This window comes from Marmota marmota, unplaced genomic scaffold (assembly GCF_001458135.2).
Source record: "Marmota marmota marmota unplaced genomic scaffold, marMar, whole genome shotgun sequence".
Lineage (NCBI taxonomy): Eukaryota > Metazoa > Chordata > Mammalia > Rodentia > Sciuridae > Marmota > Marmota marmota.
Window position 1 is genome coordinate 7,967,751 of NW_025999999.1, and position 19,381 is coordinate 7,987,131.

The 19,381-nt window shown below is 48.7% G+C and overlaps 1 protein-coding gene across 14 annotated transcripts in view; it reads left to right on the forward strand.

The window, feature by feature from the left end:
- The window catches only part of Sufu (SUFU negative regulator of hedgehog signaling), a 120,045-nt gene that overhangs the window by 98,500 nt on the left and 2,164 nt on the right, over positions 1 to 19,381 (forward strand). For 2 of the 14 annotated variants that reach the window (XR_007349136.1, XM_015494724.2), the window contains 2 exons: positions 8,517 to 8,585; positions 14,238 to 14,515. The exons of 1 other annotated variant lie outside the window; for it this stretch is intronic. Coding sequence is in view for 7 of the 13 variants with exons in the window: in XM_015494724.2 (XP_015350210.2) it covers positions 8,517 to 8,585; positions 14,238 to 14,255 (87 nt within the window). In the remaining 6 variants the exon portion in view is untranslated. Of the gene's footprint in view, positions 1 to 5,647; positions 5,736 to 8,516; positions 8,586 to 11,025; positions 14,516 to 19,381 lie in introns of those variants that run through there. 11 more of the 14 variants (XM_048807240.1, XM_015494722.2, XM_015494721.2 and 8 more) reach the window with 9 other exon arrangements.

Here is a 19,381-nt window from a genome sequence, read left to right on the forward strand (position 1 = left end):
GAGTGGTTATCTGTGCCCAGACTTGGGGCTGGGATGGGCAGGCCAGAGTCTCCTCCCATCAGTCAACTTCCCTGTTTCTCCTGTGGAAACACAATTTGAACAGAAACCTGCTGGCTTGTCCAGAGTGCTTATTCTTCTTTGCTCTTCTGGATGAAGGAAACTTTAAGAGCTGATACCTAGCAGGGTGATGGGGCTAACTAAGAGTCATCAGCCTTCTTCTAGCATCCACTCTGACCAGGTCTCTAAGAGGTATTGTGTCTGGTGCTTCACACTCCTTTTTGGGCTTTGTTTGCTTTGGGGGTGAATACTTTCCCTTATCTTTCTCAGGAATATCAAGAAAAGGAGTTTTTTGGGCTAGGGAGTGGCAGAGTACTTGCCTAGCATGCTGGAAGCCCTGAGTTCAATCCCCCAGCACTGCCAAAAAAATAAAAATATGGAAAGGGATCTGACCCTAATCTAAAGGTGCCCAAAACTTGTTTGTAGTGTGTTAGAGAGAACATGGGGGAATTACAGTAGATAGGAAGATAATTTTGCTGGGTTTTTTGGGTTTAACCCAGCTGGGGGTCTGTAATATTCTTAATATGGGCATGTTTTTGTCCACGTGTGTCTGCTTGCAGCAGAATTCCTCCTCCTTCAGGCTTGCCCCCACCCCCATCACCAAAATCCTAACCTTTAATTAAAACAAACAGCAAACAAAGGACACCAACCGCACTCCCTAGACTTAGCTGAGGTAGAAGTGGAAGCTAGTGCTTTAGGGATATTGTGTTCCATAAATTATCTTGCCTTTTTCCACTGTTGTTATTACATTGTTTCATAACAAAATTACTTTGAACCATAAAGTTATAAATACATTTTAAAAGTCCCACTTGGTAACATTAGATTTCTGTCCATGTGGTGTTGATAGTTACTGTAGCAAAAGCTCTGAAGTGTAACATTTGAAATTAGCCCAGCACAAGTGGAAAAGGTCTCCTGCTGCCCCCACGCCCCACCCCCCACCCATGTCCCAGGCTGCCACTGGTGCCTTGGCTGAGAGCAGGAGGGAACAGGCCTGTTCTGGGCAGAGCTGGTAGCTGGTAAGTTGAGAGTTGGGGCCTATGCAGGAGACCCCAACCCCTGAGAGTTCATAGGTTGTCATTCCAACAGATGATGTCATGTTGGCAGGTCTTGACAGAAGTGTTCTCATAGTGCATGTGCCTGTATTTGAAGGTTTTAGATATTTTGTTTGGAGAAAATAGAGTCTGGGGTCTCTCCAAACCCAAGAAGAAAGTCCACCCAGTTTTTTGGTATCCTCAAAACTTAACTTGCCCTTGTTCTGCCATCCCCCCCTCGAAATGTCTTCTTGCCCTGAGAACTAAGCTGGTCAGCCTCTCTAGTTTTTCAGCAGCCCAGGAAGCTTGATCCCCAAAGGACTCTGCAGGTGACCACAAGACCCCTCAGTCATCATAGAAAGCCTTCCAGGCCCCACCTAACTCCAAAGCCTCTAATCCCCTGGCTGTTGGCATTCCCACTTCCAACACCACAACCCCCTCACTCCCTGGCAGCCCCTCAGTGAGCCTGGACTCTCAGCACCCGCTGACTCCCAGCACATGGTCCCCTCCTGTGGGCTGTTGCCTGGGGAACCGGGAAGTGGTGGGAACGAGCCGCTGGCCTCGGCATGTTTCAATAAAGTTGCTGTGCTGGGAGCTGCTTAATCAAAGGCCTGTGTTATGGGCTCATTAGTGTGGTCCACCACAGGCCAGCTCACAGGAGAGCTCCTGGGAAGGCTGGCTGAGGCCCCACTCCCGAGGCTCGCACCCTTGATCACCAAGGGGTTTCTCAGGCCCTTTGCAAGGAGCCCTGGGAAACCCTCCGACCCTGCCCCCAGCCAGCCGGATTCTCAGCAGTGGAGCCAACACCCACACCAGCCCTCCTCCCCTCCCGGCAAGCAGTCAGCATTTTCTGTGTCTGACTGCCAGCCCACTTTCCCCTTTAGGGTCTTGCCTTGTGGTCACAGGCAGCTCTCTAGCTTGTGGGAATCTGGGCTTGTAATGACTTGTGGGCCTCTCAGGGGTCTAACTATCTTCCCAGGAGTCCAAAGCCTCCTGGAGCCCTGGAGTTAGACTTTCAGTCACAGGTGAGGCCACCAAGGGCCCCAGGACCTCCAGGGGGAGGGAGACCCCAGCTCAGAGGCCTGCCCTTGCTCCTTGCAGGCATTTCTCACTATGTTTCCAGAATTTGGGGTGTCTCCATGGGTCTTGTATGCCCAGGCCTGTTGGGGTAGAGGAGCAGGAAAGAGCTGAATGTAGTAGACCCAGGAAGTAGAGAAACCCAGGCTTCTGTTCTGTTGGCTGCTGCATGAATTTTCCCTGTAGGTCCCAGCTGAAGCAGGAGGGGTGGGATGACTTTCTTGCATCAGCCATCAACAGCCTTGGAAGTACTTACTCCCAGCCTTGGCACCTTGCTCTGGCTACCAGCCCAGGCCTGTTATCTCTTGGGGGAAAAGCAAGGCAGACATCATGCATAGGGAAAGAATGACAAAGAAAAGGCTGAGAAGAAAAGTCAGAAGATTAGGGAACCTGAGCCTCTTTCCAGAGCTTGTGGAGTGGCCCCAGACAGTCCTCCACATCCACTTTCTCCTGGGTCGGCACCTACTCCCCCATATTCAACATCTCAGGGTAACCCAGTACCAGGGAAGTTAGGGCCCCGGTACACTGAAGAATAGCATGTGGGCAGTACCAGTTAGGTGCAGTGCATTAGGGGGAGCCCCAGAGGCAGGAGTCAGTTGTATCTCTGCACTCTTCTCATTTTCTGGAGAAGGCACTTGGCATTGTCTGCCCTACTTTGCTTTTTCATCCTTGTTGAGATTGGATGGAAAATGTATCAGCCAACTGTGAAGCTTTGCAGGAGAGTCTTCAGACCCTGGCAGGGAGGCCTTGCCAAAGTCTTCTCCTGCCCCTTTATCTCCCAGCATCCTCTCACTCTGATGGCTTGAGCAAGCTTCTCCCTTGGCCTTTTGATGTTGGGATGTTGGTTTTCTAAGAGTGCAGTCCAGTGCCAAATTGTTCCTCCCTAGCCAGGGCAGTGTGAAAAGGAGAAGTTTCAATCCAGAGGTCACAGAGGGGTCATATTACCAGATATAAGAATATTTTTTTAGGTGCTGCAGTGCTTTCTCAGCTGTGCAGTATCTGACTGTTCACCCAGGTGATGCCCCCAGCCCTAGCCACTCCCTAGCAGCCCCAGTGAGAGGCCCCAGTCTTGGGAGAAGCCGCCCAGCAGCTGTTTTCAAGTGGCCTCTGCTGCTCCCAACCATGTTTGAGGAATTACTACTGAGCTCTCCCCCTTACCCAAAGACAAGCTCCTCACATCCTGAATTCTCCTGCTATTTGGATGCTGTATGGAAGTCAACTTGGGAATCCCCTGCTCAAACTTACGGGGTTCCTCTTTGATGTGTACTGCTTCTCCTTCCACTGGTGGACCTGGCCACACCTCTTCTCCCTGGAGACCTTTGCTTAGGCTGTTGCAGAGACCTATTATCCAGGGGCATACCTGTTGAGGTTTAAAGCCCAGGTGTATGCTTGGGGAAGGTACCTTTGTTGCAATAGAGACCCATAATGCCCAACTGTGTGCCTAGGAACCAACAGCCAGAACAGAAGAGTCAGCTTGCTTCTGACCTCCAAAGCCACCTTCTCACCACCCACCAAGAACAGGAAATGAATGAGTGAGGCCTACTGTGCCCCCACTGTCCGCAAGCACATATCTCTGCCTCCTCCCAGTGTGTGTGTGAGGTTGGGGGGGAACCTGCAGGCTGTTTCCTGGCTTTTGTCTGGTCTAGGGGTGGAGGGTCACAACAGACAGGACTGCTTACTTGTCCCTACCTCCTCCACTGCCATTGTGGGTGCCAGAGCAATTCCTTGGCAGGTCTTGCCACTGAAAACAACATGTTTCCTTCCCCAAGAGAAGGAAAGGGAGGGAAGAGAAAGCAAAACTTGTTGGGAAGCAAGAACAACGTGTCAACATGAAGAGCAAACAAGGCCCTGGACAAAGTGCTAATTGTCACACCAAGGGGAAGGAATGGGCATTGTCAGCCATTCAGAAATATCATTGACCTCAAAAATATTATTGACCACAGACATTTGAATCAGCATCAGATCTGCAGCAGCTGGGCCCCTGCCTGCAGCACAGCTGGGCCTGCCCAGGACAGGCACTAACAAAAGATCACTTTTCAGGTTCCTTTCTGGAACTTGCTGGGGCCTGGGGAATTGATAGGTTGTTGACAATCTTCCCTCACCACCAACCAGCCAGACTGTCCTAAGGCACTTGATGTGAGCCCACTGGAGTAAAGTACTGGCCTAGATTCCTCACCCCTTCCCTGGCCAAAGATGCCAGTGGGGAGAGAGAAGCCATTATTCTCAGCTCAGCCAGTTAAATGGTGGTAGAGCCTTGCCCAAACCCCTTTCCCTCTGTGCCTATTTCCTAGCACTCTCTCCACCTTGATCTCCTGAGGTATCTTTTTAAAATGCAGATGCTATCCAGGTACAGTGACATGAGACTGTAAGGAATTACAAGTTTGAGGCCAGCCCTGATCAATTTAGTGAGACCCTATCTCAAAATTTTAACAAAAAAGAAGAAGGATTGGGAATATAGCTCAGTGGTAGCACACTTGACCAGCATGTACAATGTCCTGGATTCAATCCCCGCTACTGAAAAAAAAGAAAATGAAGATGCCTTGGCCTTGCCCCGGGCATTCTGATTCAGGAGGACTTAGTGTCTAACATCTCCATATTTTCAAAAGCCTCACAGGGGCCTTTATAGTGGCTCTCACGCTCATTCACCTATAATCCCAGCAGCTGGGGAGGCTGAGGCAAGAGGTTCATGAGTTCAAAGCCAGCCTTAGCAATTTAGCAAGGCCCTAAGCAATACAGTGAGACCCTGTCTCTAAATAAAATATAAGAAAGGACTGGGGATGTGGCTCAGTGGCCAAGCACCCCTGAGTTCAATCCCTAGTACTGCCCCCACCAAAAAAAAAAAAAAAAAAAGCCTTACAAGAAAGTATGCCTCTCATTCAAGGGTCACCTCACTCCATGGGCAGTTTGTACACAAACCTAAATGTTTTTTGTGTGGCTCTTCATGAGTGCAAATATAAAAGGGTGAAGTTATCATTCTTGTCATTATTACTTCTGCTGTTTTCTGGGCTAGCAGAACTGTTGAAATATAGGGACTCAACCAGGCTAGCCTAAAAATTTGCCCTACTGGATCCACTTGGAAACCATCTTGAGGCATGGTTTGCTTTCCTTTCCAGATGTCTAGCCTGGATTTTCAACAGCTGCATGTCTGTAATACTTTGGGTTCCAGTCCTGTTGAACTGAGGGTGGTCAGGAGCTGTGTGGCTGGCTAGGGCTGGTATTACTAGTTTTCTGGGCCACTGGTAGAAGCCAAAGTGACCTTCACCTCCCCCATCGGAGGAGAGAGAGACCAGCCCTAAGTGTACAGGTTTCTAAGGTTGGGGTAAAAAAGCATCCTCTTGTCTTGGTGATGAGAGTTTCCTCCTATGCAGGATCATCTTAGGATTCCCTGAGAAGATTCAGGTCAAACACCTAGCAGGGGAGTCACTGCTATTGGTCATTTTAACTGTCACTGTCATAGCCATTCCCATTATTATTTGTGGCAGAGCCAGGCAGCTCCATGGGGACCCAGAGAGCTTCAGGTGCTCCAAGCCCCAGACCTTCACAGACTCTTCCCACAGCTACATCACAACGGTGAGTCTGTTCCTCGTGAGAGCTCCCAGGAGCTACTCCATCATAGCTGTCTATCTCCAGTGTCCTTTTGATAAGATCTGTTAACATTCTCAGCTCTAGCTCTGAAATATACAAAGAACAGGGCCTGTTTGTTCAATCCAAGCTTCTAAGGTTTAATTCCCAAAGGAAATTAAATTAGGTGCCTGGAGCTATGACAGTCTGTCGTGTTTCTTTGCAGAGAATGTCACCCTTAATATCATGAAGATCTCATGTATAATTTTTCCCCTTTAATTTTTTTAAAAATAATGTGAAGTTTCCAACAGAAACTAACAAATCACCAGAAGTGAAAATGGAGGAGTGACTAGAATTTGTCCTCCTTTCGAGTCTTGCCATCCCTTCCCCCATCGAGTACAAAATAAGTCCACACACAGATGGTGCAGCGTTTGATGGTGGCTCTGCTAAAAGCTTCCATAGCTTACCCTTTCCCAGCACCAGTTCCAGACCTTTGTCAGTGCTATTGGCATTACCTTTCCTGTTGTTGAGAAACAATTCCCTTTGGAGTCTCACTGGGTAGCCACCATCTCTGTAACCCTCCCCATGCCCCATTTCACCCTAGCACTAGTTATAGGCCCAGACCTAGTGACCGCTCTAGCAAAAAGCCCCTCCCTCAAATATTTATGGGTTAGAAGTGAACCCAGCTTGGCCCAGACTGGAGCCATTGTATTGTAACTGGGTTTGTGGTATGCTTGTGTTTGCGCTAGCATTTGCAGAGATGGCAACAAGCCCTGGAAATGCCAAATATATAAATGTGACGTTATACTACTCGAGCAGACTGGTGATAACTGGTAGAGAAACTCTGGAATTGGTGGCCAGGGAGGGATGTTCCCTGGGATAAGAGTATGAAGAGAAAGGGCTTGGGCTGCTGGAAGGTTGGGTATGAGTTTAACTGGGTATAACTACAGTCTAGGAAGAACTTGGAGAAAGAACAAGAAGGGGACACCTCAGGTAGGCACTCCCTTGGGCCAACTTGGCCCTGACTTTGTTCCGTTTCTCACTTGAGGCCTGAGCTCCTCCAACAGAAGATTTGGTAAAGAGTCATGGGCTAGTGGTCAGAGCTTTTGTTCCTAACTGTGGGCTTCCATCCTGGGAAAGATGGGTCCTGTCAGCCAAGGGAAGGCTAGTCCAGTGAAATACGGGCTGCCTTCATGCCTTGTCTTAAAAAATGAATACATGAGGGACTGGGTTTGTAGCTCAGTGGTAGAGCACTTGCCTTGGACATGTAAGGCCCTGGATTCAGTCCTCAGCACCACATAAAAATAAATAAATAAATAAATAAATAAAGATAGTGTGTCCATCTACAACTAAAAAAAAAGAAAAGAAAAGAATACAGGAGCAAATGTCCTGGCACTAAAAGTTCAGGATTTAGAAGCAGTACTTCAGGAACTAAGTTTCCCATCCAGATATGATTGAGATATGGTCTTGTCTCAGCCCCATAGGCCACATGCTGTAACCTATTTGTGCCTCAGTTTCCTCATCTGTAAGGAGACTGAAGGACATAAGACACATACGTGTTCAGTCAGCAGGTACCTGGTATGATGGTGATTTTTCTACTCATTGAGGGTAGTTTTCTCACTTGCCACCCCACCCCATCAACTTCCTTTGGGGTCCATCCTTAAGGACCCTTCTTGCTTGCTTTCCTTTCTCTGCCACTTCACTTTATCTCACATGTGGGAAGCAGGTAGAGCCACAGCCTTGGGGAAGCCCTAAGGACAAGGACTGAGAGGAGAGAGAGGAAAGGGCCAGAATCTGGAAGAGGAAAGATATCTTTAGCCAAGCCCGAGGTGGTGCAGGCATGTGGTGAGCATGGCTTACCAGACCAATGGGTTGGTTAAGGGGCCCATCAGGTTGAGGAAGGCCTGGCGTTAGAAGCCCTCAGCATCTGTGGGCATTCAAACTAGCTGAGAAATTTTGTTTAGGCATTGAGGATGATGGTTTTGTCAACCAAATAGTAGGATTAGACTGTCCAACCTTAAAGCCTGAGGTGGCAGGTATCAGCAGAGTAGGAAACTGAACGGAACCTAGGAAAGAAGCATCTCAGGATTTTTGAAGAACTCAGCATTGACTGCACCAGTAGGGCAGGGGCTTGGGAGCCAGCCTGAAATAACATGAATACTGTAGGTAGAAAGGGAAGTTGAGAGTCCCTTCCCCATCTGTAGAATGAGAGAGGTTGGTCCACAATATTCAAATTATCCAACTTAGACATTCTTGGATTTCAGGGGCATTTCTAGATTCCAGACAGGGCTTGTATTCTAAAGCCAAATAGATTCCTTTTGTCCTACCAAGTCAATGGGAAAGGAGGTGGGAACATGTGAGCCTGATGGGGCAAGGAGGATGTTGGCAACTTCTCTGCTCTATGACTTTTCTGTCCCCATCCCCCCACCCCACCTTGCATATGCGGGAGCCCTGAACAGCCAAAAGAGGGTGGTTTTCCCCCCACACCAGTTTCCATCTCCCTTCTGGGAACAGCACTACCCACCCTCCAGATGTCCCTACCACACCTCCCCACTGTCTTCTGACCCTCTTCCTTCTCTGCCAGACTCTGGTGATATCACAGGCAGGTGGTGGTGGGAGGCATTGGGGGTGTGTGTTTGGGGTTAGGTCTCAAGAATTTCCCTCTGTCCCTAGAACTGAGCAATGGGTTGATTCCTCCTCCATGGCCAGAAGAAAGATCCACAGCTAGCAATTGGCAAAAAAGACCATATATTTAAAAAAATAAAAGTCTGCCTTGTGCCTTCTTCCCAGATTTTGTTGACTGAAGAGTTTGTAGAGAAAATGTTGGAGGACTTAGAAGATTTGACTTCTCCAGAGGAAGTAAGCCTGTTTGATTTCTCTCTCATGGTGGGGCTGTTCTCCAGGTGTGTGTCTACATGTCTGCATCTGCAGGCTGCTCTCTGAGGTGCTGGGATAGGCTAAGAAGTGCCCCCAGGAATGTTAAATGGCTTCATTTCTCTTCCGTTTCCATAAACCACCACCATCCCCTGCTCCACCCCCGCCCTTATGAGGACACCAAGCAAATTGTCTGAATTGCCAGCTCTTAAGAACCTCATTGAAGAGGCAGCCAGGGCCTTCAGGCCAGTACGAGTTCTCCCTAGCCCCTGCTGTTCCCTGGCAGGTTCTGAACAGAAAGCCCATTCTGCTGCCAGAGAACATTCCACTAGGGAGTTCTGGTGGGCAGCGAAGGACTACTGCTCTCGCCTTGGGCCACCCAGGAGCCACTCTTCCTTCTTCCTTTCTTCAGCTCTCCCCTCTTAGTCTCCTCTTCCAGGCTAGCTCAGAGTCTGAGGAGCTGGCAGGCCAGGGGGCGGGGGGGGGGGGGGGTTATGCCTTCCCTTGGGTACTTCTCTGGGATACAGGAATGGAGTCCATAATCCCCTTTGTTTTTCTTCCTTGTTCCCAGCATCCTCATTTGTGGGACTTAACTCATCCTGGAAAGTCCCTTCCCCTCCCCCTGCCTCCTACTAACCAGTACCCCAGTGGGACCTGAGTCTTCCTGGCCTGAATGCCTGATGGGCTAGTGGAACATTAGCAAGCTGCCCAGGCCTCTGGAGAGCTCTTCTTGGCCCTCCCTTCCCTGTGGCAGAGACAGACCCTTCCCTTGCCCTGTCTTCCAGGAAATGTGTTTGGGGGAGAGCTCTTTTACTTCCCAAGGGCTAGGCTTTTAAGCTAGAGGGAGGCAAGGCAGGACCTTTCAGCTGCCAGGGCTCCCAGGGGCACATAGGCAGGATATAGAGGCCTCTGATGTTCGTGAGACTTTAAACGCTCAAGGTGGGCTATCCTGGATGGATCTCTGGGTGGACAGGAGAGCCATTTACCCCAATAAGGCATTGTCTTCTCTATCCTCTGGGATACAATTTTGATAAATTAATTCATATACATTCCAAAGTCATCAAGCACTCAATTGGTGCCAACTAATCAACTCCCATAAGTCACTGACTCTGAGGCCTGGCTTCCCATTCAGTCAGGCCAGAGCCAGCTGCCCAGAAGTGCTTCCGGAGAGGCCTTGTCACACTGGGGTGGCGCTGCGCCAGGTTGCTGCTTTAAGCTTGGGTGTTGAAGGGGTGGGAGAGGGACAGTCCAGGCAAAAGGGATAGGAGCCAGGGGAGCTTAGGAAAGTAGGTCACTAAAAATGACTTTTTTTTTTTTTGCTTTCCTGTCCAAAGGCTATCCCCACACCCTGCCCCACTCTCTACTTTGTCCTGGCATGGACAGTCCCCCATCCAGAGGGAGGGTAGAAGGAGCCAGCCAGGAAGCATCAGGGCCTGTTCACCTCCAGCTCAGCTCCAGACAGGCTGAGAGCAGTTTTCTTCTTTTCATCGTGGCCCTAACTTGTGGTCTAGCTCCAAGACAGTAAGACTCATAAAAGACAGACCCTGCTTCCAAGCTCCAGTATTAGCCCAAGTCAGTGAACATTCATTGAGCACCAACGGTGTGTCAATCTACATGCAAGGTCCTAAAATCCAGAAAAAATGAGATGTCAGCTTCTTCTCTTCCCTACCATAAGCCCCCAGGTAAGCAGAAGCAGAAGAAACAACACAAACTGATCAGTTATTTCTAGGGTAGGATCGGAAGACCCTGGTCTCTTCTCAGCCACCACTCTGAGCTAGGGACCATGGGAAGTGCATGAAAATGAACCAGGGAGAGCAGCATGGGGATTTGTTCCTTCTGAGAATGCACCAGGCTCAAACCACACTGATCCTGCTCCTTTGCTCCCACCAAGGCCACGAATGAAAGTCTGACTTTGGATCTGAACTAGGGCCTCCTTCCCTTTGGACCCTTTGGCAAAGGTATGGAGGACAAGTTTCAGGGTCCTGCCCACACCAGTCTTGAAAAGAGGCCATGGCAATGATAGACCTCAAGCCACTTCCCTGTAGCATCCGCACCCTGCTCTGGCCTGCCATGTGCCAGCCTCAGGGCCTCAGGGAGCAGATTCCATACATGCTTGTGGCTGGAGGCAGAACCAAGGAAGTAAGCAGGAGGGAGATCAGCATAGTTAAAAAAGAGCAGGGAAACATACCTCCTCCAACCTGGTTAGTTATTGGCAGGGCAAGGGGAAAGAAGAGACGAGGGAATTTCAGCAACTTTATCCCAGGTGCCCACCTGGGTCTAGCATTTGAGAATGAAGCTGGTATCCAGTGACCTCTCTCTTTCCCCCAGCACCCCAGAGATAGTGCCTGGACAAGCATCCTGCCTCTCTTGGCCTCCTTCGCTGCTAATCACATGTACTCTGGGTCTGTGCTTGCTTCCTCCACAGTTCAAACTTCCCAAAGAGTACAGCTGGCCCGAAAAGAAGCTCAAAGTCTCCATCCTCCCGGATGTGGTGTTCGACAGTCCTCTGCACTAGCCTGGGCTAGGCCCTGCAGGGGCCAAGGGGAGCCCGGCTGCTCTCTAGTGACTTCCGGTATAACAACTGCATAAGGGAGATTCCCACAAATTAAAAGGACAAGTGTGAGGACGACTGTGCGACTCCCATGTATGGCCACAGGCCCCTGCCTCACCTCCAGCTCAGGGGCCTCGCCCTCCAGCCAGCCAAGTCCACGTAACCAGGCCCTCATCCCACTGGGCCAGTGAGTGGGCACATGTAAACCCTCTCCACCCCTGGCACCACGGGTTCTGGATTGAGATTTGACTCTGAACCCTTGAAGTGCCCTTGGATGGAGATAGGCCTTGTCCTCACCTACCCCTGCCACTCAGCCCAGTGTGGAGTACACATGGGTGGCTGCCCAGTTCAATTCCATACGTCTTTGCTCGTTGAGCTGCTCCAGTCATGGAATGATTCCTACATTTGATTTTCTTCTTTATTTTGTAGAAACCGAATGGTATTTTATTGTATGGCAAAGATGTCCAGAAGCTGTCTGTATAATGTTTTTTAAGCAGAACTTTATTCCCAGATGAACTTTCCCATTCTCTCAGACAGGGGCCTCTGTCTGCCCCTGTACTTCTCCCAGAAAAGGATTCCAGGTCCTGGAGCAGTCCCTGCTTCCCAGAGGAACTTTTCTTCCCATCTGGGCCAGAGGAACCTGGATACTCTCCATACAGCCTTGAGCCCAGTGTAGCTGGTGCCAGGAAGCAGTACTGCTGCTGTTTTCCAAGTGAACTGGGCTCCCACAAGGTTCAGGAGTCATTAAGAACTCAAAGATACTGGTGGCCCCGGTCTCAACTTCCAGGCCTTTCCCACTCAACCAGGCCTGCCATCAATTTGTTATCCTGCCATCCCAACCATTGCACACCATTGCACACCTCACAGACCATCCCCACCTGCTACTCAGGGCCTAGGTCTTCAGCTCTTTGACTACCCCTGTCCCCTTTCCTCATCCCCTAGGCTTGCCAGCACCCAGGCTACAGTACTCTGGCTTATTAAAAATTGAAAAGTCAACCTTTCACCATTTCTTTCACTTTGATTTTGCCTGTACTGCTCTCTGCCAGCTCCCCACCTCCACCCACCCCACCCCAGTCTTCCCTGCATCCATTATTTTCTTGTTTTTCATTCCCTGTTCCTTGTCCTGTCTCCTTTCTTACATCCTGGCCTCCTTTTTTTGGGGGGGGGAGGGGTACCGGGGATTGAACTCAGGGGCACTTCACCACTGAGCCACATCCCCAGCCCTATTTTGTATTTTATTTAGAGACAGGGTCTCACTGAGTTGCTAAGTGCCTCACTTTTGCTGAGGCTGGCTTTGAACATGCAATCCTTCCTCAGCCTCCCAAGCTGCTGGAATTACAGGCATGTGCCACCACGCCCAGCACATCATGGACTCTGTGGTCCTTGGTCCCTCAACCCTAGTACTACAGATCGCACATTTTGCCTTCTAGAAGCCAACCTGTCTTTGACCCAAAGTTTTAGAGTTAACTCTTGAGTTATCTCCCACTTCTTACCTGGAATTAGAAAGCCCCTTTCCTGTCCTCTTAGCCTCCAACTCCAGGGGGCTACTTCAAAATCACCCTTCAGACCTCTCTAAAACAAGTCATTCTGTCTGTCAAGGACCATGAAGGGCTCTTCCCTGGCTCTGTTCACCTCCACCACCTACATGGGCACCCACCAGGAAGCATCAGGAGGCCCATAGGGTACAGAATCCCTCTGATGAGATAACCAGCCTCCGAGAGCTGCCTCCAAGGTCATGAGGATGCTGGCTAGAGTCTCCAAGGAACTTTGGACTTCCAAGGGTCCACTAGGCCCAAACCCTCTGTACAACTCCAGGGTTATCCTATTAACTCTACCAAGCTCAGAATGTCAAGGCAACTAGCCTGGAGCATGTGGGAGAGACTGGCCTCAGGCCTTCCAGCCAAGAAGCAGCCTGCTGCCCTGAGAACTTTCCCTGAAGGATGCTGGATGATCTTCATCCATCATGGCAGCCCCACCTTTGAAGATCTTGTCTTCTGACATTTCATGGGCAGAGAGGTGCCATCAATTTGTTATCCTGCCATCCCAACCAGCATCTCCCCAAGTTCTCCCTTCCTGGGAGCTGCCTAAGGGATCCCTACCTCTATCTGCCTGCTTTGTGGGAATAGGTACATTTTCTGAGCTATATTTTGTCATCAGTCCATGAAACATCTGGTCAACAACTTGCCCCAGACCTGCAGGACCTTTACAAACTGAATGATAGCATCATCTGCTTGGTGGCCCTGAGCTTGGGAAGTTGGGGATGGTAGAAGGGAACAGGAAAGTACTGAGTGATAAGCCCAGGAAGCCTGGGGCCCCTTTCTGCCCCCACCACTTTGGGAGCCTTATGAATATCCAAGATCCTGCTGGTGCTGAGCACCCATTATTTCTCTACAGAACATTGGCTCCAGGAGAGTGATAAGGCCTCAGCCATCTCTCATCTGGTCTTTCCCATGGATTCTGAGGTTTCTCAGGGAGGAGGTTCTCCAGTGAGCTCCTGGTTGGTGAGAGGGGACCCTGACAGGATCAAGCTAGACTGACCTTGTATGGTGCCCAGCACATGGTGGGTACTCAGTAAATGAACCCCTTCTTTCCCTCCTTGAAGCTATATGGATCAAGGGGGCAGGGACTCTCTGTCTCCCTCTGTCTGCCCCTTCTTCAGGCTTGCCCAGTCCTACCCCATCTTTCCAGGTCCCTGGTACTAAAGCTTCGGAGAAGAGGAGGCTCCCTGCTTGCTGTACCTGCTGCTGTCTAAGGCAGACTCCTGTGGCTGTTAAGGTCCAATATGGCTGCAAGAGGATGGCTGCCATTCTGAGGGGGCAGGGAAGCTCCTGCAAGGTCTCTGGCCTGGCAGGGATGTTGGTGCCTCCTATTCTTCCATGGGCAAGGCTCTAGGGCAGGAACTAAGAAGCCTTGGGGTGAGTCTAAAAGGGCTAGAGAATTCTTAAAACCAGACCCAAGGTCTTGGGATGGTTTCTGAGATTGAGTTGAGAAGGGACAGAAAAACTGAAGGTTGGTGCCCCTATGGGGCAGACCAGTGGAACTCCCTGGACTATTTTTTTATGTGATCTTCCCTCTCTGCCTTCCAGGACCCGTATGCCATGTGAGGTGCCTGGGTCCCTGTTACAAGTCAGGAGCCCTGTAGGAAGACCCCTCCTTTTGTACAAGTACCTGAATGCTGCAAGAAGCAGACTTTTGTAAAATTTTATATTAGTTTTTTTTTTAATGTCAGTGGCGACTCGGTTCCTGGAGCTGCAGCCAGCCTGGGGCTTTTGTAAGAATTTTTGAGTGACTCACTTAGATGACGTCGTTCCTTCTTGCCCCTCTTCCTCTGTGTAATCTAAGTGCATTAAACATATTTGCAGAAGCGCCTGAGTTGTGTGCTCCTTTCTGGCTGCCTGGAATAGTGGAGCAGGAAGCCTGGTGCCCAGGTAGGGGAAGACCTAAGGAGTATTGTTGGGAGTGCAGAGGGTGCAAGGCATGGGGTTGCCTAACTGGTGACTCTACAGTCATGCAGAAAAGTGCTGGGATAGGCTTTCCCTCATGGGTCTTGATTTTTCTAAGGTCAGAGGGTTGGAGTGAGGAACCCAGTCTGAGTTGAGTGGGTGGGACCTTCTCTCTGCCATTCCTTATTCTTCTCACCAATCCCTGCATCCCCTTTAGAAGAGGCGCCCAACAGGTGGGGAACGTAGGACTTCCTCACCTCCAGTTTGAAAGTCCTGTTCCATCTTCCAGCTAACTATTCCCCTCATCAAGCATTTAAATTCAACCTCCTTACCTAGGCCTAGGTTCAGGACTCAGGATTGGAAGGAAGGGCATCTCAAAACCAGCTGCACTCATGGGTGGATACAGGCCAGCCCACACTTGTTACCAAGTCTTCTAGGCCTGGGCTAGGTGAATGTATCTTCCTTCCTTGGACTGCCCTGCAACTACTGCCTCTCCAGGACCCATGCTGGGGGGCCCAGGGAAGCAACAGCCTAGAGTCCTAGGCAGACAAGGTGGTGTCTGCATCCAGACAGAGTTCCTGAAACCTGTGAGATCGCCCAGGACCTCACACTTTTTTTTTTGGTACTGGGGATTGAACCCCAGGGATGCTCAACCACTAAACTACATCCCCAGCCATTGTTTTTGTTTTTTGTTTTGTTTTGTTTTGTTTTGAGACAGGTCATGCTCAATTGCCCAAGCTAGCCCAGAACTTTGTGTCTTACTGCTAGACCTGATTTTCTGTCTTGGCAATTGACAGGGCTTTTTCTTCTGGTCCTCAGGATGGGCTGCAGCACCCAGGGCTAGGACAGGCAAGGAGAGGGGGTTGTCAGTTCTTGTGTAAGAACTCTTAGTTCTTGTCATCCTTTATGAGCCCCAGCTGCTTGGGGGGACTTCTAGGAGGAGATCAGTACCCCTTCTTCCCCTGTGACCTCTTATTGAACTCTGGCAAGGGGCTGGCCCCTGGCACATAGGGGTAGGTCCTACATGAGCCTCAATCCCTCTGGTGGCCAGAAGAAGGGAGCTAGGAGGATGTGAAGCCAGGCTGACAACCACAGGATGATCCCTTTGTGTCCCTTCCCCTTGCTCCCTGGAGATGGGGCAGTTACTTCACCCTCCTCATCTGACTGGCCTCGAAAGACCCAGGGTCAGGGTGAGGTTCTTGCCCCAAAGAATGCAGAATAGTGGGCTGGGATTGTGGCTCAGCGGTAGAGTACTCACCTACTATGTGTGAGGCCCTGGGTTCAGTCCTCAGCACCACATAAAAATAAATAAAGATATTGTGTCAAACTACAACTAAAAAATGCAGAATAGTGATACCCTGTACTTAGGTGGTTCTGGGAGACTGTACCGGCTGAGTTTTTTTTCTGGAAAGAGAAGGGCTCCTGGGCCTACACCAAAGTCTCTAGAGCAGAAAATCTGCAATGTGACCTTTTTTTTTTTCTTTTTAGTACTGAGGTTCAACCCAGGGCCTCACAAGTGCTAGGCAAGTGCTCTGCATCCTCAGCCCTGCCATGTGATTTTTAATGCTCCTTCAGAAAGGCTGTTATATTCTGCCGGGTATCTGCTTTGCCTTATCTGGGGAGGGGGGATATATGCTCCAGGACCATGGGGCTGGACAGCCTGAGAGATTGGCCAGACTGTCTTGACTAGAAGGAGAATGCAAGCTGGGAGTGACTCAGGCCAGCCTGCCAGGCACCAAGGCAGCTGCAGACCACAGAGAGGGAGGAAGGAGGTGGGGAGAGCAGGATGGGGATGAGGGGATGATTTGATTTGCTGGCAGGAAAAGGGAAAGTGTATTCCCAGACTGTATCGGCAGTGCAGGATGTAGTTTACAAAGGGCAACCATCTACAGGCCCCTTCTGGGGGCATGCTGGGATTGACCCGGTCCTCTTCCCCTTCTCCTCAATGTACAAAGTCCTCAGGAGAGAACTGAGTGTAGGCAGAATGGGGGAGGAGCAGTCAACTGGTGGTGGGTATCTATGGTTGTATGAGCATAGCTTTCTGAATAACTTGAGGGTTGAAGGAGTCTTGGCATTGTGACCTTACTGAAGCCAGAAAACCAGGGGCAGGGAACTGTTCCTTCTTTACCCAGTTTACCCAAACTGCATCTTCCCCCCATCTCAGTACCATAAGAGCTCAAAAGTCATGGAGAATAAAGCTACCAGGTGGCCACCTGTACAAGACATGAAGGCCACTGTGCACAGTTGAGCCTCTCCAGTAACACTGTGGGAACAGTAAGAACTAGAAAGCACTCAGTTATTCTTTCAGCAAAAACATGCCAAAACTTAAATTTCGCGAAATGGACACAGGCCCTGCCTGAAGGAGTTCATACTACAGTGGAAGAAATGCACGTAAACAGATGCAAGCAAGAGTCATGAAAAATGAAGGCACTGCGCAGCTTTCTATCCTTCTGTCCTACTTCTACCACTTAGTACCAATGTGACTTCAGGTTAACTAAGTTATGCCTCAGTTTCTTCACCTACAATGGATATTTGCCTCACAGAGCTTTTGAAAGGCTCATATGAAACTGCCGGGTTTCTGTTCTCGCGACTAAAAGGCTCAGGGGTCACTCTAGTTAAACTGGGCTAACCGGGCTGCACGAAATAACCACACAAGAGACACAAATACCTTTTTCTTTGGGGTTGCTGTGACGGCTCCTCTGACGTTAAGGGTCCATAGAAAGAGAGAGAGCGAGAACACGCTCTGACCCCTTTTAATGAGGAGAAGCTATTCAAATGAGGCAAGGGGTCAGGTTTCAGGGGGCTGAGTCTATCTTCATGATGTCCACTGTCAGCAGGTTGACTGACACCTGGGTAGGCCACACCCAAGGGCACAGTAAGAGGAGGGGACACACACAAGGCACTTCCATTGGAAGATTCTATCCTAAACAGGGCAAGGGGTTATATTACAAAGGAACAGGTGAGCATAGCTTCACCCATGGGGCTGTAGCAAGACACACCCATTTCTGTGACTGAGCGCCTTAGCACCCAGCTAGGGAGTGTAACTCAGTCACCCATAAGGTTGGCCTCCCACATGAAAAAACAGACATGAGATGTCTGGTATCTACACCAGTCTGGGGAGATTAAAAGGCTTCCTGAAAGAAGTGACATCTAAATTAAAATCTTAGGAACATCTATGGATGAGTCAAACAAAAGAGGTGGGGACTTTACTTTCAAAAGCTCTCCAGGCAGACAGAACAACAAGAGTAAATGCCTCAACACTCTTGGGAACTATTTGGTTCAAATTGTTGAACCAATTGAGTATATGGCTTAAGGCATCAAACTCATTTTAGAATCATGCCACTGCCTACTGGATGGACAATGTTTTAAAAGGGAGTAAGAATGGAGGCAAAGTGACCAGTCAAACATGGATTAAGTAGAAGAGTAGGATGGACAGAGTAGGATTCATTCATCGATTCAATACTTATCGAGCATCTACTATGCTATGTCTCATTCTAGAAGCTAGGAATATAGCATTAAAGAAAATCCCTCCTGGGATGGGGTTATAACTCAGTGGTAGAGTGCTTGCCTCGAATGCATGAGGCACTGGATTTGATCCTCATCACCACATAAAGATAAATAAGTAAAATAAAGATATTATGTTCATCTACAACTAAAATTTTTTTTAAAAAAAGAAAATCACTCCTTTTACATTTTATGATGAGAGATAATAATTGTTAAAGGTATAATACATAGTACATGGAGATATACTCTGTGGAAACAAGCAGAGGGGGAGGAATAATGAGAGCTCTCATTATTTGACTTACATTATTTATTTATTACTCAATTAAGCACTCAGTTCTTTTTTTTAAAGTATTTTATTAGTTGTTGTTGGACCTTTATTTTTATGTGGTGCTAGGCAAGTACTGTACCTCTGAGCCACAACCCCAGCCCTACTCAGTTGTTCTTTAGGAAAACTATTTAGGACCTACTGAAATAATCCAAGCAATAGACAGTGATGAAATGTATTTTTACAAAAAGTCTATTTTTAAATAGATCAGGGAAGGCCTGATTACATAGGTAACATTTGAACAAAGGACCGCAATGACAGGAAGAGGTGAACTATAGAGCAATCTGGAGGAAGAAAGGGCTTCACAAAGTGAAGAATAACCACAAAGACTAAAAAGGAACACATCAGGTATGTTTGAGGAACAACAGGGAAGCCAAGGTGACAGAAGCAGAAGGAAAGGGGAGTTAATAGGAAGTGAGACCTGATGGTTACCCACAGGTGAGATTGTGTGGGGCTTTATAGGCAATTATAAAACTTCAACTTTCATTCTTGGAAGCTATTAGAAGATTTCAAGCAGAGGAGTGATGTGATTTGACTTACATTATTTATTTATTTATTATTACTCAATTAAGCACTCAGTTATTTTTTAGCAAACACATGCCTTTACTCTCATGGACACAGGCCCTGCCTGAAGGAGCTCATGGTACAATAGGGAAATACAAGGAAACAGACCCAGAAACAGCCGTGAAAGATGAATGTATTTATAAATAAAATTATTATTTATTAGCTAATTTGTTCATTATTAATAAATAGTGGAGTCTCACCATGTTACCCAGGCTGTCTCAGAAGTGATGGGCTCAAGTGATCCTCCCTTTCAAGACTCCAGAGTAACTGGGACTACAGGCACATATCACAACTCCTGGCTGCTGACATATTTATATATATATATTAGTTGTAGATGGACACAATACCTTTATTTTACTCATTTACTTTTATGTGATACTGAGGATGGAATCCA